A 26,320-nucleotide genomic window follows, 5' to 3' on the forward strand; every position below is an offset into this window, starting at 1 on the left:
TCACCAGCCTTAATACGTATGATCATTTAATATTGTACCGTATGTACATATGCTTATTATTTGAAGCCGCTAGTCCCTAAAGGTGAGAAGATTTTAAAGGAGTCGTTTTCAGGGTGACGAATGAAATTTTGCATGAGCTCCGAGCTCTGCCTGGTCTTCTGGCCCTGAGGCAGTCCTAAATGTTAAATATTTACGGAGTTAATCAAAGCCTCGGAGAGCGTGTTTTCCGTTCGCTGATGAACAGCGCTCGGGTTACCGGCATCGGCTTTCTGCTTAAACCAGAATCGCATCAGAAATCACACCTCCTCCTCCTCCTCCTCCTCCTCCTTCTTCTTTGCATGCTCCTCCATGTGATGGTGCCAAGCGCTCTCTTTCATCTCCAGTCTTCCTTCTCTAAATCACCCGACTCGTTTCTACATTGGCTGGTAACCGTCTGGTCACTATTAGACATTGTTCTATAGTGTTCAAGAACTTTGGAAGGGACTCTGAATGAAGGATGCTTCCTTTGTAGGCGCCATCTCGGCTGAAACTTGAATTTGTTGCTGTAGTCCGGCTCCGAGTCGTCTGAGATCATAGCGATGAGTCGAGTTTAAGCTGCGTTCTGCTCTCAGGATTCAGAACTATTGAAAGGATCTGACCTGTTAATAAAACATTAATAAGACGTTCGTGTTCTTATTTTTTTTGCGTGAAAATTCAAATAATGTAGCAGTGCGTATTATTATATTTGACATTAAACTGGAAGTTGCGAGTTTTATTCAACACAGTCGATTTGCATGATAAAACACAACGTGCAACAGTCCATTTTTTATTTCTTACTTGCAGAAATAACCTGGAAGACATGTAGAGCATGATTTATATAAAAATAAATAAATAAATAAATAAAAACAAACGGTTCGGAAGGCTTGTTTGTGTTTGGATGCGCCTCCTGTCAGTTATTTTATAGACGCGTTACTCTAGCCGCCACCATAGATCCCGGTGGGCGGAACTTCATGAACATGGGTGGGAAGAGAGTGCTGCAGGGATGATGTATTTTTGTAGGCCAACCCGGAAGTTAGCATCACCCTGGTTCCCTCGGCAAAATGCCAATAGGAATTTTCCACTGGCTTTTGGTTTATTGCAGATGATAATCTCTGTGACCAACAAAAGTTTATGATTCTTACACGTTTTGCTCATCAAGATAATCTTCACAAATGAGCACAACTTTTATTCATTTTGAAACATAAATACAATCGGCAGAAGTAAAAAGCTAAGGTAAAGTCTATAAACGAACAGAACCACGGTCGCATGACTTCAACGTCACCACCGCCACGCTTCCGACAACACTCTCAAACTTTATTTAAAAAACGTGCCGTGATAAGGATCCACTGTGCACGTTTTGTGGATGAATCCGCCCCCAACTTTTTTTTAGGAACGTGTCCATGTTGCATTATTTTGGAGAAAATTCACGCGCATCAAGTTTACACGTGTATCTCTTTTGGTTAGTTTTTCTTTGTGGTCTAAAGATGTTTTATTTGGCTTCTGCAGTGTTGATTAAAAGTTTAAAGAATAAGTATTTTTTGATAAATGTGCCTCTAGGAACTCTAAAGCTTTAACATCCATCTCATTGTGTGTTTTATATATATATATATATATATATATATATATATATATATATGTTTTCACATTGTTGTTATGTATGGGAATGATTGCGTACTGTGTATACCCGTGGCCTGTTCGGCGTGATGACGTTTAATGTCCCTACAACCTCTGTAGTCCCGTTTAGCCTCTTGTTAGCGACCGCCTTTTTCAAGACACGTAAAAGCTTAAAAAATCTCGAGTGGGATATCACTGATGTATTTCATGTCGTTAAATAAAACGTGAAAATATCATGAGCTTGTATTAACCAAAAGACCTTATTTCAGGCATTTAACCAGAAACCCATTCAAAGAACCCCATCGACTCCGGGTCGATGGAACCGGAAGTGCAGAGACGCCAACTCGTTTCCGGGCTGTAGGACTCGTTCCTGCAGCGCTCTATCGTTCAAATCTCGAACACACCTAGCCGTTAGAGCTGTAATTTTGTGGAAATAAAGGACTAGTTGTACCTAATGCACTTTTAACACTTGCTCTGGCTGTAAACAAGTCCATCATTTAACGTTCGCTAATTCAACAAGCTGTGCATTGATGCGTTTGAACTGGGGTGTGTATACTGTAGCTTAAGATACATTACCTGTTTATCTTCAGTATAATCTAAGCACTTGGGTCCTAAGGGTGTGGTTCCGGGCCAGAAAGCGCTTACCTGTCTTCTTTTGTGTTGGCTTACTTCTCAAACATTTCTTTAATACCTGAAGTGGAAGAAAAAAAGGATTGTGGGTAAAAACAATAGCTTTAGGAGTCATGCTTGTAACGAGCACATTATTAATCACAGAGTGTCTATAATACAATCAGATGTTCTCTGGTCTTAATTAAATTACAGGTTGAATCCATTTACGTGATTTAACGCAGTCGTCAGCACGGACGAGGAGAGATGTCCGTGCAGCAGGATTACCCTACATCACTGTTTCTTAATCCTGGTTCTGGAGTACTCCTGTCCTACACGTGTTGGTGATTTCCAACACGTGATTTCAAACAGTGCAACTCGCACATTTCTGGCAGCGTTATTTACGTTCGTCAGTATAGTCCTTCAGATTCCTCAAACTATTATATCAAATGAAATGGGTATTTTCTTACCTTGGTAGTTGTCTATGTATGATGAAGCATACAGTATATAACGGATTAAAGCCTTTTTTTTATCCGCTTGCTAAAAAGGACTTCGCAAGTTATACTACAGATCATGATAAACGTCAGGAACCCTTGCAGACACCGACTGGCAAATACCTCCACCGTGAGTGCAATGAATGAACCGGAAATGCAGGAGCTGTGCTATTTGTTTGTCCAAAGAGCCTGTGAGCCGGGATAGACGGAGAACCGAGAAAGGAAAGCATCATGACCAAAACTGAGAAGCACTGTCAAAAAACGAACCCCCGCCCCCCGAAAAGAAAAGACTCCATTTGTCGAGGAGTATCATGGTTGTGCGTTTCTAACATACACAAGCATATTTATGGCACATGGATACTACAAACCCTTCGGCAAAGCATAAAGTAACCGGAACTACTCCGATAAAACTTTCTCTCATGAACGCTCATCCGCACATGCTTTGGTTGTTAAAGAGCTGTAAGTTTTGCGTAAGGAATAAAGCACCTTTAGATATACTGTTTTAGACAAATAATCAACAATGAGGCCTGACATGAAGCAGTGTTACTCAGTGTTAGTGTTTTTTTGTTTGTTTGTTTGTTTGTTTGTTTTTTATTCTGTCGACGATTGCATTCTCTTATTTATTAAAGAACAATGCAGCATACTTTTTAAAAATGATTTCTCCAGTCTCAGAATGATGCAGCCCCTTCATGGTGAGCATCTTTAGTACTTAGTAGAGCTCCTTTTGCTGTTATGACCTGTTGTAAACGAGATGCAGAGCTTCTGGCAGCGTTCCTGAGGAATCTTACCCCATTCCTCATGAGCAGTGTAACTGTATATCCCAAATCGTAGTATGATGAAACGAGTATCCCAAAGGTACCCGGATGTTGTACTGTTTCGGCTAGATTTTCGAAGTGTGGAATTTTCAGCTGAAAATTTCAGCTGAATTTTCACACTTTCAGCTGATATTGATCACAAGAGGGAGGGAGGGAGGGAGGGAGGGAGGAGGACACCTTCTGACCAATCAGATTTGAGCATTGAACAGCAGCGCGGTTTGCGTTACGCAAGCCTGTATTTTTAACGTTTGTTGACAGGGTTCAGCAGCTACACAGACTTCTCCGTGAGACAGGTTTTCTAATTTTCAGTACTGGGGAAGTGTAAAATTCTTGTCTGTGGTCATCACACATGTACAGTATATAAAAAATGAAATTTGTTTGAGTCGACTGAAGTACTCTGAATTGCTGGAATTACCCGTAATATAACAATTAGCGTTGGTGTGAAATGCTTGGCACTGAAGGCTTTCGTGTGACTGCATAGAAGTTTCCACATACCAGGCACTGTGCCAGCATGCGTTTTATATAAAGGCCAGCCTAATCCTCGGATGTCATCTACTCTAAGAGACGCTGTCAGAAATTTTCAAAACGTGTCCATCCTGGATTTATGGCTAGAAGCTTGAATCGATTCATTTCGTCTGCGTCTGTTTAATCTAAGGTGAGCTTTAATTGTGATCTTCACGGACTGATGGGTGAATAACTGATGTGTGAGTGATCATGGGTAAAAGCTGTTTATGGTTTCCCCCCCATGAACACACCGGCCTCATGCTGTTATTCATTAATCATTTCACTAAGGAGAGGTGCTGCTACCGGTAGCCTAGCCTAACTTCTGGATTTGAGTAAACCTTTTTTTTCTTTTTCTTTTTTTTCTTCTGTTTATACTTGTTAAGGAAACGTGAGTTTGTGTATTTAAAGCCCACCTGGCACCAACAGGCATTACTTTGATTTATTAGTACTGCTGAGAGCCATATAGTCAAATCAAGGCAAGTCAAATTTATTTACAGGGCACATTTTAAAATGGTAAATGATCTGCACTTATATAGCGCTTTTTTAAGCTTCGCAGTTCTCATTCACCCATTCGCACACACACACACCAATGGTAGCAGAGCTGCCATGCAAGGTGCTAGCTTGCCATCGGGAGCAACTCGGGGTTCAGTGGACACTTCGGCATGTGGAGTCACCTGGACCGGAAATCAAACCGCCAACCCTACGATCAGTGGACAACCCGCTCTACCACCTGAGCCACAGCCGCCCCAAAACAAGTTCCATTGCCCAAAGTACCATACAGAGGTAGCTAAGTCAAGGATGCTAAGATTTTAAAAAAAGTTTATATAAGTTTAAATATTTTTAAAAAAAGGTTTTCAAAGTTTAAAGGTTACTCAATACAATACAATATAGGCTGCATGCCTTTCTGGTTACTTTACGCTAAATAAAGCATGACCTTTGTGACCTTGCGTATGTGAATATGTGAACGCACTTATGTGGTTCGCAACTCGTAATAATTCAGCATGACTTTCACAGTCGAGTAGAGTCTTCTTTATTGTGTCTTCACGCACGCGTGGACTTCTGTGTACCCGATCGGATCAACATTGAGGGGAAATGAGCACTTTTGTTTTTGTCGGTTATTTAATATACTTCAGTTCACTTTAAATTTACACCTATAATGCTGTTTTTGACTTTGTGCTTATAAATATGAACAGAAAGGTATGTGTTCATAAGCACAAACATTAAATCGATTATTTAACTATAACCTATAACTATTTCATTATTCAGACACCATAAATGACCAACATTAGTACTTTGTTGCAAAGCCAGCGTGGGCAGTTACAGCTTCGAGACATCTACTGTAAGACGTGATTCGTGATCTTTGCAGAATTCTGGGTATATCTTTGCCCGTTCCAAGGTTACGATGATTCCCTCCCTTTTGATGGACTCTCAATTTCAAAATACGTCATGGCCAGTATATCACTCCATTCAGGTTTCCTTAGAAGATGTGTAATTCCCCAGTACCGTGTGCAGAGAAACAGCCCCATATCGTGATGCTCCCATCACCATGCTTCACTGTAGGTATGGCGTTCATACATGCAACTTTTCTTTCTCCAAAGAAAAGAATCTTCCTCATCATTAATCTGAGAGCAAGTGTCCAAATACTTTTTCCCCCGATCAGTTTTGTTTTTAAAATATATCTTTGCTTACGCTCATGACTACATACTTTTTATATTTATATATTATTTTTTATTTTAGGCCAAAAGATGTGTGAAAAATTAAAGTGGACATATGCTCTAAAGATACATAAAACAAAAACTAACCAAAAAAAATCTGAATACTTCCTCTCATTGTACATGTGTGTGTTGGAGGGTACTTGTGTAAATAGCTTAAATTCCTCGGTACTCAGAGGTCTGATTTTGATCCGAGCCCACTGCACGTCCCTCCCTGTTGCTCCGTCTGCCTGCTGGTAAACACAGCAGCTACAAACTCGGAACAGAGCTCTACTGTCTCCGCAGACGAACTGCCTCTATGGAAAGCCAGCTGACACTGACCACCTCACATGGCACAGTAGGCCAGTCTTTACATTTACATTTAAAAAAAAGACTTGACGTAATACAGTAATCTGCTTTTTTGGTCACCTAGCAGTTCCCTCCCACCATCCAGTCCCCCCCTATTTTTATATATATAAATATATAAAATATATATATATCCCCCCTATATATATATATATGACAGCTACCAAGTGGCCCAGCTCTTTGGCTGCCCTTCATTTTCTGACTTCTGGAAGGGGGGGATCTCACAATCAAGCCTCCTTGGTTGCCGCAGTTGTTCTGTTACTGGACGAAAAAGGACGCACAACCCTCAAATAGCTTCAATGCAATTAAACTCTGATTGTTGCACATCAACTGCAGGTTCCAAATCTACCGGGTGTGATTGGTGCAATTCATCTGCATTTAATCCCAACGGCCAAAAATGAACAGTATTTCCTTCCGAGTCTTTATTTTCAATTTCATTTTTGCACCGACCCCGCCAGCGCAAACGAACGCTAAAATGGCCATCGTTACCCCCTCGAATGACCCCTCGATTTGTTCGAGGGGTCATTTAGCGTTCTGCAATATCACTACAGCAGCATTGCAGTAACAAACAACCATATTAGTGGCGTATCGTGCAGATAATTGCTCCTACAGAAAGGCGGTCAACTTCGTCGCTTCCTTTTTGGACCTCCGAGGCGCTTTGCATGTTTTTCTTCACTGCTTTCCAGAATCCTCGCGATACATTGGAGTAGCGGATTACACATCAGGTTGCACTTTTTTGCCGCCGCTTATCCTGTGTGTACATCGAGTTTAATCCATTGTTTTAAGAAGATGCAGTGAGACTGGCTCATAAAAATACTAGTTAAAATCCCAACTAGACTCGATGACCGTTTCTGTTCTGTTCCTTTTGGGAAGAGATTTTTTTTTTTTACCTGATTAGCTTATTAGCTAGTAATATAGCCGAGTGTGCCGTTTCAATGACTAATTTATAACGTAGCATGTATAATATAATAAGAGGGCCTCTTCGATTCTTTACAAGCATGTAAATAGTCTCTAAAGCAAGGATTGTGTTTCATCAGGCCTGAGTGTTTTGGACAGGATGAGAATCTCAGCTGTCCATCAAACAAGGGAGGGGCGGGGCAGTAAGCGACAAAGCACGATGTGAGGTGAATAGCATTTTATCGAATAAAATGTACAAAAGGTTAGGAGATTGTTTACCACATGGATGTGGAGCTCATCTAAGTTTCCAACTGGGAACGGTGACTCAGGCGACTGTTTCAATTGCCGCATTTCCGTGTTGGAGGTTGTTTGTTTGTTTTCCCATGTCGAGAACACAGCGTTTATGCATTCAGGGGCATGGGAAGCCCTGCTCCAAAATATGAGACGCATGTATGCTCGGTAAAAACCTCAATGTGAAACACCTTTCCACATCCCTGCGTGCATGTATTGAGTATTTGCTCTTATTAATGCTGTTTATTCGACCGTCCCTAAAATCCAATCCTTCTGTGCTTTACACCTTTTTGGGATTTTAGAACACTTTTTTTCTTCTTCTTCTTCTTCTTCTTCTTTTTCCACATTGGCTTTGTTGATATCGTGCGAGGATGCAAAACACGTTCTTATATCCTCTTGTAATGAGCTTATAATTGGTGACGTCAAGCACTGACCTGCGAGTTCATCCGATTTATCCGCGATTATGACGGGAATCCCGTGGGAAGTGATTCGCACGCAGCGCGATTGTTGCGTCTGTCTTTGGTTAACTGGTAACATGCAACACTTGAAGACACTGCATCACAGGTCTCGGTGTCTGAATGCTGCCTTCACTGTGGCCGCCACGGGGTTATTTCAATTACCTGAAAGGAGTGTGTTTACACTTCTGCTTGGGCAGCCATGGGCCAGCTGTGCTATGAATACATTTACAGCAAAAACAAGCGTGGAACGAGGTCGGGTTCTGGCTAAAGATCTGTACCGCTCGTTCAAATGGGTCTGATGGAATTGAAACAGTTCTCTTCGCGCGAAGACTGATGGATATCAGGAATCGTTTTGTTGGTGATGATATGGGCAGGCAAAAATATCATATTTCAATGCTACACCCATATTTCTTAAAGTAGTTGCTTTTCCATTTTCGCAATTTCAAAAGAATTTCTGGAAAAAAGTCTGCAATCGAAAATGGGTCGTAAACTCCGGCCATGTAGAAAAACCTGAAGACGATCTAAAAGTGATTAGCGACAAAAGACTACACAATGCACAACGTCCAAGAAACGAGCATCATAATGGAGAGGTTTGAAATTTGACATTTTGCTTACTCATCTTCGGTAAGCATTTTATGCTAGTCAGGGTTGCGATGACATTTATGCTGCTAAATCAAGAAGAACATTCCATTCCTCACCTCTCCAAACATTGCGCAAGTGTTCCCTGTGGCCACGATCGTTCAGATGTTGCCAGATATGGCGCTCGTACACGTATCTTGCATCCGTTGGGTTTATCTCGCTTTTCCATCTCGTCCTTCTCGATAGACTAAATTATTCTTTACACGCTGACCCATGTAAAGATTTTTACAACAGAACAGCAGCTAGGTAAAGTGTGTTAAATGGTCTGCACTTATATAGCGCTTTTTTAACCTTAGCGCTTTGTAGAACTGCTTTTCACTGGTACACCGCTAACTTGCCATCGGGAGCAACTCGGGGTTCAGTGTCTTGCCCAAGGACACTTCGGCATGTGGAGTCACGTGGGCCGGGAATCGAACCGCCAACCGTACGATTAGTGGACAACCCGCTCTACCACCTGAGACACAGCCGCCCAGTCGTTAAGAGCTTTTGTGATCGTAGCTCATGCAGCAAACAAATGAAAAATATTCCTCAGCTAAACATTTGAGCACAATCGGTCCGTTTTATTATACTGAAGTACGTCTGGGCAATCCCGTTTCACAATCTACTCCTAGCTCAAGAAATACAATTGGGAATTTTCAGTCAGATCATTTTAATTGCCCCCCCCCCCACAGAGCCTTTGGTGCAGGTCACGAGATTAACAAACCTGTTCTGCCAAGAATGCCATCATGATGCGTATCTGCATGCTTGTACTTGCTTTGTTTTGTTTTATTTGGGTTCTTAATTTGAATATTACATGGTGAGCTACCAAAGGCGTGGCTAATTTGAAGCATGTTTGCATCGTCATTGCTTGCCGTATCTAAATCTTGATCTTTGGCCTACATGCTTTTTCATAGCAAAGCGATCTTGAAGTTGTAAACGTGTCTAGATTATTTCTCAGTACTGCCAAATTTCTGAGTACCAGCTCATTCAGTGAGGTGTTTGTGTTGAATTTTAAATTAATGTGTGTGTGTGTGTGTGTGTGTATATATATATATATATATATATATATATATATATATATATATATATATATATATATATATATATATATATATATATAAAATTTAATTTATTTATTTATTTATTTTTAAACACTTCTCACAATCTTTATACAGGTGCATACAGTGACACGGACCAATAGGTGAGGTAGCTGTGTTGTGTAGTGTTTTTGCTACTCTCGGTGCGTGATGAAAGCCTGCCAAACGTGGAGACGGTGGCTCTCGTTGCTATGGTGTTATCGGCAGCTCTTATGTGGACGCAGCTGTAAACGTTAAGCCCTCACTTAAATCTCCGCCGGCCCTCTGAACAGAGATCCCTTTCGCCCCAGTGAACCTTTTAAACATGGCTCTTGGATCGCTCTTTTAACCCTTATTCTTAGATACTGAGTTTTCTGAAGCCGCTATCCTGATCGGTGTTGCACCACTTGGTCTAAGATGAACGTCTATTTTGCTGCTGTTATTTATTTTCTTTCTTTCATGGTCAGTGACTCAGGTACTATTTTATTTATTTAATTTTTTTTTTTTTTACTTGAAAGTTGAAGCTTTACCGTCAGAGGTTTTTGTGTATAACATTGCTCTTCACCACTCAGAAACCTAGAGGAAGTGTCCTCATTTAAAAAAAAAAAAAAAAAAACGCCTTAATGGAGGTCTTCGGCAAGAACCAGAACAGCAATGAAATGACTCTCTCTATGAACGGCACTCTGTTTTCATTCTACTCAGGCCTGCGATATAAACAGCAGGCACTGTGTGTCGGTTGTGTGAGAGGAAATTGAAAGAGGATAGGAATTTTCTCTCCCTCAGAGTGTGTGGAAACACTTCGAAACAGTCCAGGTACGGATTTCTACAGCCGCAGTCGGAGCTCCGAGTGCATATTTTCTGTGCCGGGACACGGTCGTTAGTGTGAGACAGGGCAGAGATTGAATCGAAAGATTCAATCAGTTGTAAGACAGATGAATTCAACCCCCCCCCACCCCCCCCCAAGTTTCAATACATCAGGTGTATGAAGGTGGTCTGAGTAATATGACGGTATAATCCTGTTATTGTGATACTGCACGTGTCGTCAGTACTTTAATAACACCGACTGACTCCAGTACTCATTATGAAAAGTTTAAAACATCTTTAAACTTTTCGAATGCACAGGTCGATCTGCTGAAATACTTCCCTGGGTCTGGCCATCAGGTGACGACCCTCCTGTTTTCTTTCTGAAACACTTATTATTTCAAAACCACAACATGTACGGTAGATTTAGTCAAACATGGAGCTCGGGTTTCTAGAACTTTGTACAGTGGGTCGAGTTCCATCAGCCGTTACTGTGGATTTTACTTCCCATCAGGCCCCGTTAAAGTGGAATCTCTCCAACTGGGTGTGTCTCTCTTTTAACCGTTGTTTACGTGAGAGAATGATTCAGATAGTGAATGCTGTCTTGGCTCGAGATCACAGAGCGTTGCGACTGGCAAACTGCCGTTCGCAAATTCAGTCAGGAATCACAAATCAGTGGGTGTGTCTCAATCAGCTCCCTGGGTGGTGAATCAGTATATCGTGTACACGATATCGTATACACGACATTACACATTGCGACACCCATGACTCCCATGAATTTCCGGCAACATCATGACTCTACATACTCGCGTTGTAAAACGTCACCACTGCAACAGGTAGGACCGATACCTTTAACATTATGTGTCATATAAATTTGCTAGCTCAATCACACGCGTTTCTTTCACGCTACTTCTCGCAGGATCGTCGTCTAGCTCGTGGATTTTTTTAAAGATCATTAAACACTTAGAAGTCAGCAACACAACAACGGTAACAAGCTGCTTACGTTTGTAGACGAAGTTGGCCAAGTGTTCGTCCGCCATTTTTTTCCGAACTGAAAATGTGATGTTATTTCCAGTAAGTGAACATGGTGAACATCGTTGCGCCCTGGTTTTTGCGGTGCATTGTGGGATTTTTATTTTTGGGGGGGGGGGGTGGACGTTCCAGTGCACTGGAAGGATTTTGTGATCGAGACAGCCCTTAAAATGACCAACTCCCTGATCAGCGCCCTGACTACTGAACCAAGGAGCCGTTTGAGACGCACCCTAAATCTTCATACAACACCACACACGCGAGAAGAGACAGCACATTATTATTCTAATGTTCACTGCGGTGTGTAGCATATCACAACTGTGAAAATATCAGACCGTTGAAAACGACCGTTTATTTTTGTATACTCTGCTGAAACTGATAATAGTGAAATTCCCAAAAAGCCTCACATAAGAGCATGAAGCGTGAAGCTTTTAACAAATGCAGCAGATTAAAGAAAGAACCCACAACACCTCCTATAACGCCGAGCATAAACAGACGTAGACGGTGAACTAGCCGTGGCCATAAAACTGTTTTTGTCTCTCTAAAATGCACCTCCATGCCTCCTGTTTGCCCAGAAGCCCTTATGAATAGAGTGTCTTTGTCGCTCGCTGACTCATTGCTGTAAACACATTTTAATGGTGTTCGCTGAAGCGGCTGTCCGCCTCCACCTGCTCACTTGTCTGCCTGAGTTTCACACCGTATTTAAGAAAGAAAAAAAAATGGAGCCAGGTTGATTTCTTGAGTTTATGACAGAAAAGCTTGCTGAATGAGCTTGTCCGAGCGCATTATAGTTTCACTGACGTGTTTTGGCCAAGCGGAGGTTTGCTGTCTGCTATTCTGGGACCAGTTCCTCCACACAGCAGAGATACGAGCAGTGATGTCTTCTTTTTTTTTTTTGGATATAAAGAAGTAAAATGTAATAAAGGGCACTACATTTGATCTGTCAGAACAGCTGCAAATGCAAATCGTGGTTTATGGGGGGGAAATACTGTTGCATGAAGTTTTACTTCTACCTCTTGGTATATGGGGAAGGGTGACTTCCCCCTTAAATGACGAGTCACTGCAAAACTGGACGGTCCTAAAGGGGCTCGGCAATGCTCATTGGCATACTAAACATGGTTTGAGGGCATTGTGCTTTTGTTAGACTGAAATAGCCTGCTGTCTCGGGGGGGGGGGGGGGGGGGGGGTCCTACAGCCAGTCCCTGGCTTTTGGCTCTTAAATTGTAGGATATAATACCGCTGTCGGACATTTATAAAATGGTCAGGACTTTTTCCAGGGTGATGGCCAAGTTTTGTGTGAGGTTTTAAAGTAGAGCCCAGGGGTTATTTGAGGATGAATCGAAGGCCAACACATTGAATGTCATAGGAAGTAATGGAAATGTCGAGGTAAATGCACAACAATACAAATGCCCTTATTGATCACCACTGCGTAATGAAATCTAACATTGTTTAAGGATATGCTCTAGTTGAGTTGGCTGATATTTAATCTCCGATCATATTAGAGAACTAAGGGCCAGCAAACCTTTTTTTGCAATCTGAACAAATTGAATATTGTACAACATTCATAGGTATAGAAAAATAATTTTAAAAATCCCCTCTAAGCAGTGCTGCTTGCTCTGTTGTCGGTTCGTTATCTGATCGTGCACACCTGTTCTGTGTTTAGCGCTTAAATACGTAGTTTGACGATGCGTAGGCTACCTCGCTGTTCCGTTTCTTTATGAAATTCTACCGTGCGTTTAGCGTTGCTTTAAGTCCAAGCCGTGTTACTGAGTTTTGTACAGATTTGAATGTTCTGATTTTGAGCCGTATTTGTTTGTTCCGTTCCTTTTTTTTTTTTTTATTATTTATTTTAAAAGCCGTGTTTATAGCCGATTTATTTTGAACCCGAATTTTGGATTCAACTTAGTAACGCACATGCTGAGTATACGCATATACCTCGCGTCCTGCTTCTAACCCCGCATCACCTCAGACATGTTTGACATCTACGGTTTACATAGTCGTAGCATTTACGATTTTTGACTCCTTGCTACAGCAATACAGGAGACACCTGAAAATGACGGTTTTGTAAAGCAGGTGTAAAATTCGCCAGACAGAAAAGTCTGTAAATTCAGTAAAGAGGAGTGGACACGGGATGTGAAAGACGTGCATCTAGGTGAGTTATAACACATGAATTCCTAAGCCTTGATGTCATGAGCCAATAGCAAACAAGAAGACGGGATTCTTTGGTCTGTAAAAAAAAATAATAATAATAATAATGATGAACTAGTTGCTTATTAATAAGTAACGCTCACGCTACACTTTTGCCTCGCTGTTTTCTTGCTGTTGCCTGACGCACACTCGAGAGATGAAAAAATGTGCCGTCTCATCCAGCGACAAATACTAATTTTATGGACTTCCTTGTTAGCAATTTTTGCATGGAAGATCTCGTACGATTTAGATCTTCATGTTATACTCGTATTCATAGACCATTTAAAAACAGTCATATTTTTTTTTTCCTTCTGTTTCTCTTCCAGAATCAGTGTATGATCTCCTCCCCAAAGAGTTGCAGTTGCCCCCTTGTATTGAGCAGAAAATTGCAGCAATGAGTCAGAAAAGTGGAGGAGGGACAAGTTCCCCCCCAACAACCCTCACTTCAGGTAAAGTTCCCCAATCTTTTTTTGTTTTGTTTTTTTTCTTCCTTCCTTTCCATTTTAGTACCATGATATCACTGAGCGTATGGAGCTTAGAAGCTGATAAAAGTATTCGAATATGATACGTTTTTTTTGTATGTATTTGAATTATATACACATCACATTAAATAAAAATTCCACCCCCTGCGGTGTATTTGATAAATTTACGTTTTTATCCACATTTTTTTTCCCCCTTTGGTTTTGAATTTGCTAGGGGTAAGATTACAGATTTTACAAATTCAGAACCCGAAATACAAATCCCCTCAAAAATGTCTAATCTCAATAAACACAGATTTTATAGAAATTAGGTCAAAAGTGAGTCATCCTGGATTCCCAGGAGAACGTAAACGCTTTCGGAGTGCCGTGAAGAGAAACGGGGGGGGGATGAGGTAAGTGCATATAAAGCTTTCTATTCAAATAGCCAGTTTACGACAGTGATGTTAATCACTCGATGCTTACTGTATACCCGGTTTAAATTTTTAGGTAAAGTTCTAGCTAGTTAGGCTACAGTAATGTTCGCTTACTGGCAGTCTTTAGCAGCTAACAGTCATGGAAGACTACAGCATTATATAGAGTTCAGCTTTCTACCTCATTCCACCCATCAGCTCATTCCCGAGACCTTCCTGGGCTGAATTTGGTGAGTTAGAAGAGGCTAGAAACCCAAATCTCCTGTAGGGTTGTGCGAAGTGAATTTGGCACCCCTCAGCCGTATAAAGTGTTATACGATACATATACAAGAACTGCAACTCAATCCCACTCAGTGTGTTATAATTTAATGAAGAAAAGGCACTAGATGCTCATGAGAGTCTGATAGACGCTCTGTGTATAAGCATTCCCAGTGCCAAAACAGCTAGCTGTCAGCTGCTAACATTAGCATAGCCTGGCTAGAATGTTACCTAAATAGATAAATAAATAGCATCAAGTATTTCTTAATTTCTTTGTAGTAAATTAGCTATTTGAGTAGAACATAAAAGTTTTAGATGCAGTTACCTCATACCTCATCTTATGGTTTTGTTGTTTTTTGTTTGTTTGTTTGTTTTTTGTCTTTCTTTTCACTTCGCGATCACGGCATAGGTTCGATCCTTTGAATCTCAAAGCGCCGATGAGACGCCGTTGACCTAACCGATATCAAATCTGTATTTTTGAGGTTTGAATTTTTCACCCCTAGAAAAATGTCAATTTATTAAATACACCACATGGAGGGAAAATTAATTTATAACTCAAATATAGGAAAACTCATACTCAAATACTCTTTTCAGTTACCAGGTTCTATATGAGCAGCGCTAGAAATGGATCTGACCCATTATCCACCTTTTAGGCTGCCTACAAGACAACTAAATCTACAGCTAACATCTGTAATAACTAACACTAGGTTAGAAGGTTAGCACCATGTTCCTGGGTTTTGTATTTAAACATTAGAGGTTGCTCTAAAGACTGGAGGTTTATTGTCCTAATCTTTCACCGGATTTATTTTATATTAAAAACCAAAAAAAAAATAAAAAAATGAAAACACGCAGCCACACCAGTCCTTCGTGGATAAGACTGAAGACCCCTGTCATAAGTGGTCATGAAAGGGGTTGTTAATTTGTTTTTATTGTTCTTAATATTACATCTTTTCAGAGTGGCTTCTCCAGAGTCAGCTAATAAGTAAGCCAAGTGTTTGGTGTAATTGTATAGTGCCTTTTTTTTCCATTTTTTATTTTTTTTTTAGGTCTGACTCATGGAATCAGGAAATACTTTGTCGTCTTAAGTGAAGTATACGCATAGATAACTGAAAACACTTGATCTAAAAATAATAATAATAATAATTTTTACCTGAACAGTAAAAACAACTGTTTAAACTTTATAAATACACAGCTACATATTTTAAAAGCTATAATAATATAATATAATTAATATAGTTAATATAATTATACTCCTCCTTTTGAATTCTTGGTAAGGAGTTCAAGGGAGGTTTTCTCTCTGGGTAAATGTCAAGATTCATAGACAGCAAGTTGGATAAAAAAATAAATAAATAAATAAACAGGGAAAAAAAAAAAAACCTTAAACACAGGAAGTCATACAAACCTATCCATTTTTAAATGTCTGTCAGAAATTTGAACAATACCTGCAATGTTACTGAGGACCAGTTCAGTACTGCTCACAAGATTCAGCAACCAAACACACTGAGATATATAGATGTGTATATATACCTTTGCCTGTACTTAATTAATAATAATTGCACATTATGTTTTGGTTTGGCCAATTTTTTAATATTAGTGCAGTCACCAAGTGCATGACTGGAGAGAGGGGAAAAAAAGACCTCCAGGAACTTTAAAATAAAATGAAAAACAGAAAGAAAACATGTTTTGTTCTGGGTTTTTTTTATTTTTATTTTTTTAATTTTTTTTTTTAGCAGGAATACTCCTCATTAGACTTATCCCAGGATAATAAATACACTCAGACATGAACATTTAAAATGAGATTCACCTTAGTTTTTTTTTTTACTCTACTCCTTTATCAAAGTACCTAGGTTTAAGGTGAGTTTGAGTAAACCAGAAGTCTGTTGCCTTTGGACATCAGTACCCAACTGCAGCCATGAGGCAGGACATGCTGGCTGTAGCTGAAGGAAGGTGAAGTATTTCCAGTTTATATCTTAACTCGAGACAGCAGGTTTCACTTCAAATCGGCCTTAAATCTTCTGGCTATTTTCCTCTTCTGTTTTTTATTTATTTATCTTTTTTTTTATTTATTTTTTTTTTTTATGTTTGTTTGTGCACCCATTGACCCAGTTTAATGTGGTATTCACAGATATTATCAGAAGTTTCTAAGGACGTTCATTATTAAAGGCCTGCTGTTGATTTCTTTCCACACATTTTCGCTTCTTTACGCAAAGAGAGCCCTTGCCTTGGTTTTCCAAACACCTGTCCTGAACCACACGAAGCCTCCAAAAGCACATGTGCTATATGCATCTTTGAGCGGCACTGCTCCCCTCCCTGTCACTGTTTTTCAGGGCTGCTATTCATAGCTTCGCTAGTCATCACATGCCAGCGTTGTAGCTTGGGCTGGTCCACCTTGTCCTCTGGTACCATGTATGTCTCATCAACTTGGCTCCAATGTTAGGCTTTTGTTGCTTGATCCATTTCCTCTTCATATACTACCCCTAAAAATGACGAGCGCAACCGATCTGCGCTATACTAATAAAGCTTTTATCTATTTGTTTGTTTGTTTTTTATATATATTTTAATGCTTGAGCATGCCCTGCATTTTATTTTTGCAAGGTTTGGAGCATAAACTGACCTTTTTTATACGGTGAAGTACAGTAGTGCTTTCCGTCAGCCATTTCCCAAATAAAAACGGAAGCCATGCAAATATTTGCACATGTGGTTTGTTGGGGCAAAAGCTGGTCACTGTTGGACGGTGGATCATCAGATGCCCCCTAGTGAGTTGAGTCAGGTTAACCTGAAAGCATAGGTAAAATGACTCGCTCACCTTTTACAAACCAAATGCATCGTGTCAATGAAGAGTACTAGTTTAACGAAAAGTTTATCAAGGAAAAAGAAACTGGTGAAGCAGTTCGAACGTCTCGCATAGAAGACCAAAAAAAAAAACCAAACCAAAATATCATTGCATTGTAGCTTTAGCGTGTGATTTGAATTTCAGTTCAAATTAGTTCATCATTATTATTATTATTATTATTAGCAGTATTTAAAACTATCGTTAAAAGCTCAGCTTTCTTTTTAAGCACGTTCCTGCAGTAAAGGCGGCTATGCGTTTGCACTAGCGAGCGATCAAGGCAGCAATCAAATCTATTCGTGATTCTTTGATGGGTCTGAGTTCAGCCAGATCTTTCAAAGCTCATCTGATGCTTGTGCTTACTTTTCTGTTGTATAAGCTTACTTTAAAAAAAAAAAAAAGATATGCTTTGTAGCTTTTTTGAGCCTCCTGGTTTCTTTATTTGTTTTCCTTTTATCAAATGGGGTCAATGTGATTTATTGTTCTTTTCAACAAGATTCTTTTTTTTTTTTTTTTTAATTATTATTAAATTAATTTTAATTAAAGTGATTTATTCATAAAATAAGTATCCTTATCTTGATTTTTGAGGGAGTCGCCAATCTTGAATAATTTGAGGCAGAGGGATTTTACTATCTGTACTATCATACTATAAATACGTACTACAGGGTGTCCCAAAAGTCTCCATACGTAGGGGACTATGTTTGCCTGCACAACGTCGGTTGTGCCTTCATCAGTGGAGGTACGTGGACGTCCACTTCTCGGTTGGTCCACAACACTTCCGGTCTTTTTGAATTTATTATTAAGTTTGGCATCAGTGCCATGTGTGTGATGTGCTCGCCATGTTTCATGTTTAAGTCCATCGTCCAACCTTGCGACAGCTTCCCATCAGCTTCTTTTGTCAAAGGCATTCTTAAAGGCTATCTGCTATATATAACTATGAACAATTTTGGAAGACATTTTGCTAAAAAAAAAAAGTGTAAACTTCCCCTGTGTATGGAGACTTTTGGGACACTCGGTATAATAATAATTTCCTTTATATTTCATTAAACTTTAAAGGTCAATCTTCACTTTAAATAAACATAAGTGATATACCTAAAAGATTGAAGTAAAACAACTGCATTCAGATACAACCTGTTGTTGTATGTTCAATTTACAAAAGATGAGAAATAATAGTTTGACCTAAATACATGGGAAGAAAGAAAGAAAAAAAAAAAAGTTCCTTCTTGGTTTTGTTGGTTCAATGACCTGTAATGTTTGACATTTACATGATGTTTGGTTGGTTGCTTGGTTTTAAGAAGGGAAAGTTTGAGGGCTTTAAAATGGTCCAATAATAATAATAATAAAATAATAGATTTTGAATTTACAATAAAAATGAGTCATTACTTCTCGTTTTTCATTTCTTGCGGTTTCAAAAATGTTTCTTTTTTTTTTTTTGTTAAACCTTGATGTGCACTGTTCTGAATTTTCACACTTTACCCTGATGATAAATTTCAACCCAACAGCTGTGACGTGAAATGAAATGACCTGCTGATATTTTTCATGCTTATAAATAGTGGGAAAACGTTATGATCCTATTTTCAGTATGATTTATAGTGGTAGAACTGTGTCTTCAGAAGGCCTAGACTGGGGGATGAATAGATTTAGAGTGAGTGGAGTTTATTTGCAGACAATGCATTGCTTTGAAATGTGTTGTAAGTCAGTCTTGCTGTGTTTCCCAACAGTTTTTCCTTCCCTTTTTCTCTATATACTATGTCTTCATAGCAATTCATCTCTTATTCATCACTTTTTTTCCCAGTCAGGAATAGAAAAGGTTTCATAGATGTTAAATCAGCTCAATTTTTTGTTGTCAGTTATCTGTTTACAATGCTTTGAAATAGTTCTGTACTCTCATGTAGTTCTTGATCCTGTATTTACTTCATTCCCCCAAATAGGGCTCAGAGTAGACTTGAGACATGGACCGTGTCATTTTGGATTTTCAAGGCTCAGTAGTAGTTCAAGGCTTTAATATTGATTCTTTAAACTTCATACAAAAATTCCTTTCATCTTTTGAAAATAATATGCAATGGTCAGCATTTTATTACTCATTGGTTGTCTCGTTTTTATTCCAGGAATTTCCCTCTGAAGCAGGGAGTGTCTGCATATAAAATGGTCTGCAGTTCTCTGCTTCATAGGTCAGAAGCTGGTTTATTTTGTTTCTGTGGCTATGCTCAGTCCCAACAAAAAAAAAAGAAAAGAAAAAAAAAAAGAAAGAAAGAAAGAAAGAAAAACCTCAATCTGACAAAAGAACCCACCATTTGTAATGCATCATTTGACACGATATGTCTAATTTGGCCTGAGTGACTGTGGTTTGCAGTTTGCAGATTTATGAACTCCTATAGATCACTTTTTTCCCATCTATATAAGAACTTCCTGTAGTAATACTAAGTGCAGAGGTAATTATTAGGTTATATCTAAAGATCTATATAGGCCATATGCTCTACTGTTAAAAGCAGAACAGTATTATGAAAGCTGTTCATTGGCACAAGCTATGTAAAGACAATGTGATGTCTCCTTGTTTTTTTTTTTTGTTTGTTTGTTTGTTTGTTTGTTTGTTTGTTTTTATACGTGTGCCAGTTTAAGAATGAGCTTAACATGTACCATTTATTTAGCTTGCATTTCAGAGAAAATTGCACCGTAATATTAGCTCACAATCTTATTTTCTTCTTTTCACAACACTTTTTTAGTATTTTATGGCCATTTACAATCCTCACACACACTATGATGCATTAATAAAAACTGGAGAGGAAAAAAAATAAAAATAAAAAAATAAATTGTAATTGGAGATCCAAACCACAAATCTCAAGCAGTTGTATGGAAAATTTCGCTGCTTAGCTGGGACTGCTAGCCAAAATAGACAAGAAATCTTTATTCACTGTCTAATTGTACACACTGCAGATGCCTCCTCCATCACCTCTGCTATGACCAAGGGAAGTGCCAGCAGTGCTTTTTCCACCTCTTCCAGCTTCACTGTGCTCTCCTTGGGCACAGAGCAGGATGCCGGCACTCCAGGAGACGCGAGTAGCCGTAGGAAGGCAGATATGCTCGCCACGGAAGCCAAACTAACCAGGGGTTGTGGAGATAAGGGCGGAGGAGGCTCTCAGCATCAGCACCACCATCAGATGACGCCTTCCAAACGACCAGTGCTGAACATCTCGCCCCCACCGGAGGACCTGTTTGACAACAGCCACATGTCGGGATGCCAGGACGAAGTGCTGCTTGATTCGGAGCAGAGCAACAGCATCTGGATGGAAAACTCGCTCTCCAACTTCAGCATGATGAGCTCCAGTTCTTACAACGACAACACGGAGGTTCCACGCAAGGCCCGGAAACGCACGCCACGTCAGAAGCCAGGGCCAAAGCCGGTGTCTGCTGAAGAGGCCAGCATGGACGTGTTTGACGCAGACAGTGCCAAAGGTCCACACTTTGTGCTCTCCAAATTTAGCTCGGAAAACAAGGCCGGTGGCAAAGCAAGGTGAGCGAGCGATCAGAGTCGACGCCACACAGTCTTCGTATTTTGCACATTTTTCTGGCCATAAGCTTCAGCATCTTTATTGCAATCTGGTCTCTTGGTACTTGCCATATTCCATATGATATTTCCATATTCTGGTCTCATATGCACTTCCTTGCACCAGTTTCTGATGGAAAATTTGGAACAGCTTTTAAGAGCACTGTATTGCACCATCCCCCCCCCCCCCCCCCCCCCCCCAAAAAAAAAAAAAAGCTTCACAGCATCCAGTCTTTTAAAGTTATTGAAGAGTTTTGAGTTTTGTTTTAAACAGTTAGTGGGCGGTAAACAAAATAACCAAGCCTGTATGCCGGCATGCTCCCGGAGAGTTCTTGCGGTGTTCAGTTTCAATGTCAATCAAACGTCCTCTTTCCCTATAATACGCAGGACTAGGCCATGTTTTGTCAACAAACATACCACTCTCTTGTGAAAGACTTTTGCAAGATCTTGTGATGGACAATTTGAGTCAATCATCTCATACTCATACAGTCAAATCACGAGTGTGACGTTTGAGAACACCGAATCATAATTTTCCATCTGGAAAAAAAATTTGGAGAGTCGACTCCACTCTGGAAAATATGGACATGATTACAAATCGTCAAGACCGTCACGTCACTGTCAGATCTTGACAATGGGCTGATAAAGCAGTGTGCGCACGTTTCATTTTGCTAACAGGATGCTGGCAAAGCCTCACTGCCAGATTTTAATGCTTGTTTGAAGTTTCTTTTAGAAAAAGATTTTAAATAGTCTTGTTAACAGTGTTAGTGTTATTAAAATGTTGACAATACCCACAATTCTGATGCGATGTATCGCAATATTGATATTATACCAAAGTTTTCCATCTGAAACTGGTGCATAGAAATGTGTATTCATGGAAAAAAGACAATGGGACTGCAATATTCATGATACTGAAGCTTGTGGCCAGAAAAGTGTGAGAAAGATGACTGCTATGGAGCATAGAATGATTAACTTTTCATATTATCAATATTATAACTGGGTCCTGGCTAGAACAATTACATTCTTATCAACTAGAGGGAGCCGTGTGTGTGTGTGTGGGGGGGGGGGGGGGGGGGGGTTTCATAGTCCAAAAATGTCTCCAACACATGATCTTGGTTAATAGATAAACTCCAAAGTTTTATCAACCAGATTTCAAGCTCGACACTTGATGCCTGGTGCTGCTCCTCTCTGAATAATTAAATACACACTCTTGGCATAATTTAGCGTGATGTTATGTTTAGATCTTCACTGTGTTTACTAGCGCTACTACACCATCCCAGAGTGTAATTTAAACCTTGTTTCGTGTCGCCAGCTGACTTCAGCATGCATAACTGGATAAGTACAGTGCCCTCCACTAATATCTGCACCCTTGGTAAATAGGAGCAAAGAAGGCTGTGAAAAATTGTCTTTATTGTTTTAACCTTTCGATCTTTTGTTTAAAAAATTCACAAAAATACTCTGCACTCATGGATATCAAACAATTGCAAACACAACACAGGTTTGGCCAAAAAAATAATATATTTTGTTAAATATAGGTGTGCAACAATTTATTGAGTCAATATTTTGTGCTACGTCACTTTGCCAAGATACCAGCCCTGAGTCTTCTCCTATAATGCCTGATGGTGAGGGATCTGAGACCGTTCCTCTATACAGAATATCTCCAGATCCTTCAGATTTCGAGGTCCACGCTGGTGGACTCTCCTCTTCAGTTCTATGGGGTTCAGGTCAGGGGACTGGGATGGCCATGGCAGGACCTTGATTTTGTGGTCAGTAAACCATTTTTGTGTTGTTTTTGATGTATGTTTTGGATCATTGTTCTGCTGGAAGATCCGACCACGGCCCATTTGAATCTTTCTGGCAGAGGCAGTCAGGTTTTCATTTAATATCTGTTGATATTTGATAGAGTCCACGCTGCCATGTATCCTAACAAAATCTCCAGGTCCTCTGGCAGAAAAACAGCCCCAGAACATTAAAGAGCCACCACCATATTTAACCGTGGGCATGAGGGACTTTTCCATATGGCCACCTCTCTTCAAATATATTTTTCTCATATGAATTCATAGGAGTGCCAATAATTGTTGCACACTATATTTAGTTGATAAACCTGTGTTTTGTTTGCAGTTGTTTGATATCCATGAGAGCAGAGTATTTTAGTGAATTTTTTTTTTACCAAAAGGTTAAACAATAAAGACAATTTTTCACAGCCTTCTTTGCTCATATTTACCAAGGGTGCCAATATTAGTGGAAGGCACTGCAAGACCCTGAATCTACTCACTATAATGACACTCTCTTTGCTTTCTAGTTCGGATGGAAACCAGGCATCGGGTCAGAAAGGTGGGATATTGTGTGGGCAGTACCCACAGAAAAGCGAAGGAAAGGAGCTGAAGATCCTCATCCAGCCTGAGAGTCAGCACAGAGCCCGATATTTGACCGAGGGCAGCCGGGGTTCTGTAAAAGACCGCACCCAGCAAGGCTTCCCTACTGTCAAGGTGGGGCAAGTTCAACATTTTTGTGGGGGGTTTTTTTTGTGCAATCTATGCACTTCGGAAGCCTCATTTTATCACAGCATGCATAAAACACATTTCAGATCTAGAAAATGTATTTATCGAGAATAAATCCGTCACATTCTAGATTGCAATACTTCTGCAATACCAGGCAGATTTACGTAAAGAAATGGCCCCCAGATTGTCACATAGCGCAAACAGCTTCCCTTTAAAAAGCCCCAAACTGCAGCACCGCTTGTTGTAGATGACACTGAGCACATGAGAAGGTCCAAGAAGATGAACTTTTCCAACAGTCAGGTAGAAATTATAATGTACTGCACAGCAGTCACGGAATCCACCTGCAGAGTTTATTACCTGAAATGAAGATCAGTAGTTATAAGCCTGGCAAACGATGTATTTACAATTGTAAAACATAATAAATGAGTTCTGTTTGAAAGAGACATGGTTACATCAGACTGTTTAACATGCTAATGAATAATTACATCACTACCACATTTTTTCAGCAGCGGGGTTTAGTCCCCGAGTTACCTCTCTTCCCCCCTCCCCCCCACCCCTAATGGGAAAACAGCTCCTTTTCTCAGTTCAGTTACAGTCCACAAGACATTTTTAATCGGCAGTGATTTTTAATTCAATCGATGGGCCAGATTAGAAGAAGGAAAGACTTCGCAATGATGTGTTGAACATGGTGAAATAAAAGCAGTAGCTAAACGTGAAAGACATGTGATGTTAGAGGTTGTCTACTAATCGTTGGGTGGGCGGTTCGATTCCCCGCCCCGATGCTCCCGATGAGACCCTCGGATTCTGTCCCGAATCTCCCCATCTTTATAAATCATAGTCACTGTTTACATTGTTCACACTGTTTTCAATCAGTATTATTGTGTCCAATTTCCCCAGCGATGGATTGCAGCCCTCGCCTTGTTTACTAGTCCTTTCGCCTCTCTTCTTTATTCAACTAAAATGTAGTCATTAGGTCGGTCAGTCCACGTGTTTATATTCATCAGCTGTTTGTTCTATTAACTAATCCCCACAGCTCGAGGGTGTGAAGGAGCCCGTCGTCCTGCAGGTGTTTGTAAGTAATGACGCAGGTCGCGTGAAGCCTCACGGATTCTATCAGGCCTGTCGAGTGACCGGTCGAAACACCACCGCCTGTAGAGAAGTGGACATCGAGGGCACCACGGTCATCGAAGTGCCTCTGGACCCCAGCAATAACATGACTCTCGCGTGAGCATTATGAATTTGCATTTAAAGCGGCAGCAAAGTCATACCTTATTAAAAGGAAATATCTCAAATGTGTATAATGTAGCTCATATTTTTAGTATGAGATTATTAATATTATTATTATTATTAAGCTTGTTTTGTTTTGTTTTTTATAGTAATTTATTGGCAGATGATTTTGCTTGTTTGTAGAAATAAATGCTTTAAAATTAAGGAAAAAAAAAATAGGCAGTTTTGAGCTTGAAATTAGTTCAGATATCTAGAAATAATCTTGATAGTAAAGTTAAGGACTGACTGATGGGTGTTTTTACAGCGTGGACTGCGTGGGCATCCTGAAACTGAGGAATGCAGATGTGGAGGCTCGTATCGGCGTGGCCGGATCCAAGAAGAAAAGCACGCGTGCCAGACTGGTGTTCCGAGTGAACATCCCTCGAGCAGACGGCTCTGTGCTCACTCTGCAAGCACCGTCCTCTCCGATACTGTGCAGTGAGTAGATCCGAATTATTCCAGGTGTGCATTAGGTGCTAACAGGCTAGCGAAAGCAGCTGCTGCTCTTGTCAAATACATAGTATTACTAGCACAGAATAAAATTACCTTCATTTAGCTTACAGTGGTCAGCGCAGCCCGTGCTGCAAGTCTTTACTCCCATCAGCTGCTCACACACCAGTGTATCCGACATGCCGTGCGCTGCCGCCAGGTCTGTGTAGATAAACAAGTTTGGAAACCCAAATTTTAAATTAGTTTGAGAGCTCTGACGTACACCGAACGGAGTAATCGGTTTAACTAATTAATATTTATTTCAGTTCATCACTACTAGCAGCTGCATATTTCATGTTATGATTTTTGTTTCATGTTGTCATGAATTGTTGATCTGCTTTATATTGGGGGAAAAAATTGTCCACCATTGAAATTGCTTTGAAAATGTAATTCGTTTTAGAAGCACTATGTGAGCTTGGATTACTCAAAATCACTGCCTGATTCATTATTCTGTAAATCATCAATGAACCGGTTACCAGAGAAAAAAAAAAAACCTGCACAATGAACATAGCACTGTAGAACCTTTTGAGAAATATGTGTTCCTGGTAGCTGATACCAGAGGTTACTGTGTTTTTCAACAACTCTGGTCTATTACCTGACTAATAAATGATGCCAACCTCTACAGTATGGCCATTCGAGTCCTTTTTTAAAATTTATTTATTATTTTTTTTTATTCCGGAACAGTTTGTGCTAATAGTCGTTTGGTTTTATTTCTCCAGCTCAACCGGCAGGAATACCCGAGATCCTGAAAAAGAGTCTGCACAGCTGCTCGGTACGAGGAGGTGAGGAGGTGTTTATCATCGGAAAGAACTTTCTGAAGGGAACCAAAGTGATATTTCAAGAGAACGTCTCCGGTACGACGCCACATCTCCTTCTTCTGGCGTAATCTAAATTCATAAACGTTTCCTATTAGACTGCTCTCATGCAGTCTGACGTCTGTTTTTGTGTCCCTCGCAGATGAAAAGTCCTGGAGGGCAGAAGCTGAGATCGACATGGAGCTTTTCCATCAGGTACAGATAAGCGTACAGAGTCATTTTCCTGCTCTGTCTGATCCATTGATGGCATTGTCATTACTGTTTCC

General features: G+C 40.1%; 1 protein-coding gene across 7 annotated transcripts in view; it reads left to right on the plus strand.

The window, feature by feature from the left end:
* nfat5b (nuclear factor of activated T cells 5b) overlaps positions 1 to 26,320 on the plus strand; it is a 50,721-nt gene that overhangs the window by 13,018 nt on the left and 11,383 nt on the right. For 2 of the 7 annotated variants that reach the window (XM_047157930.2, XM_017478309.2), the window contains exons 2-8: positions 13,792 to 13,914; positions 20,377 to 20,953; positions 23,286 to 23,472; positions 24,518 to 24,708; positions 25,016 to 25,188; positions 25,959 to 26,093; positions 26,197 to 26,249. In XM_047157930.2, the coding sequence (XP_047013886.1) occupies positions 13,792 to 13,914; positions 20,377 to 20,953; positions 23,286 to 23,472; positions 24,518 to 24,708; positions 25,016 to 25,188; positions 25,959 to 26,093; positions 26,197 to 26,249 (1,439 nt within the window). Of the gene's footprint in view, positions 1 to 13,791; positions 16,560 to 19,550; positions 20,954 to 23,285; positions 23,473 to 24,517; positions 24,709 to 25,015; positions 25,189 to 25,958; positions 26,094 to 26,196; positions 26,250 to 26,320 lie in introns of those variants that run through there. The other 5 variants (XM_017478313.3, XM_017478315.3, XM_017478311.3 and 2 more) reach the window with 5 other exon arrangements.

This window comes from Ictalurus punctatus, chromosome 10 (assembly GCF_001660625.3).
Source record: "Ictalurus punctatus breed USDA103 chromosome 10, Coco_2.0, whole genome shotgun sequence".
Lineage (NCBI taxonomy): Eukaryota > Metazoa > Chordata > Actinopteri > Siluriformes > Ictaluridae > Ictalurus > Ictalurus punctatus.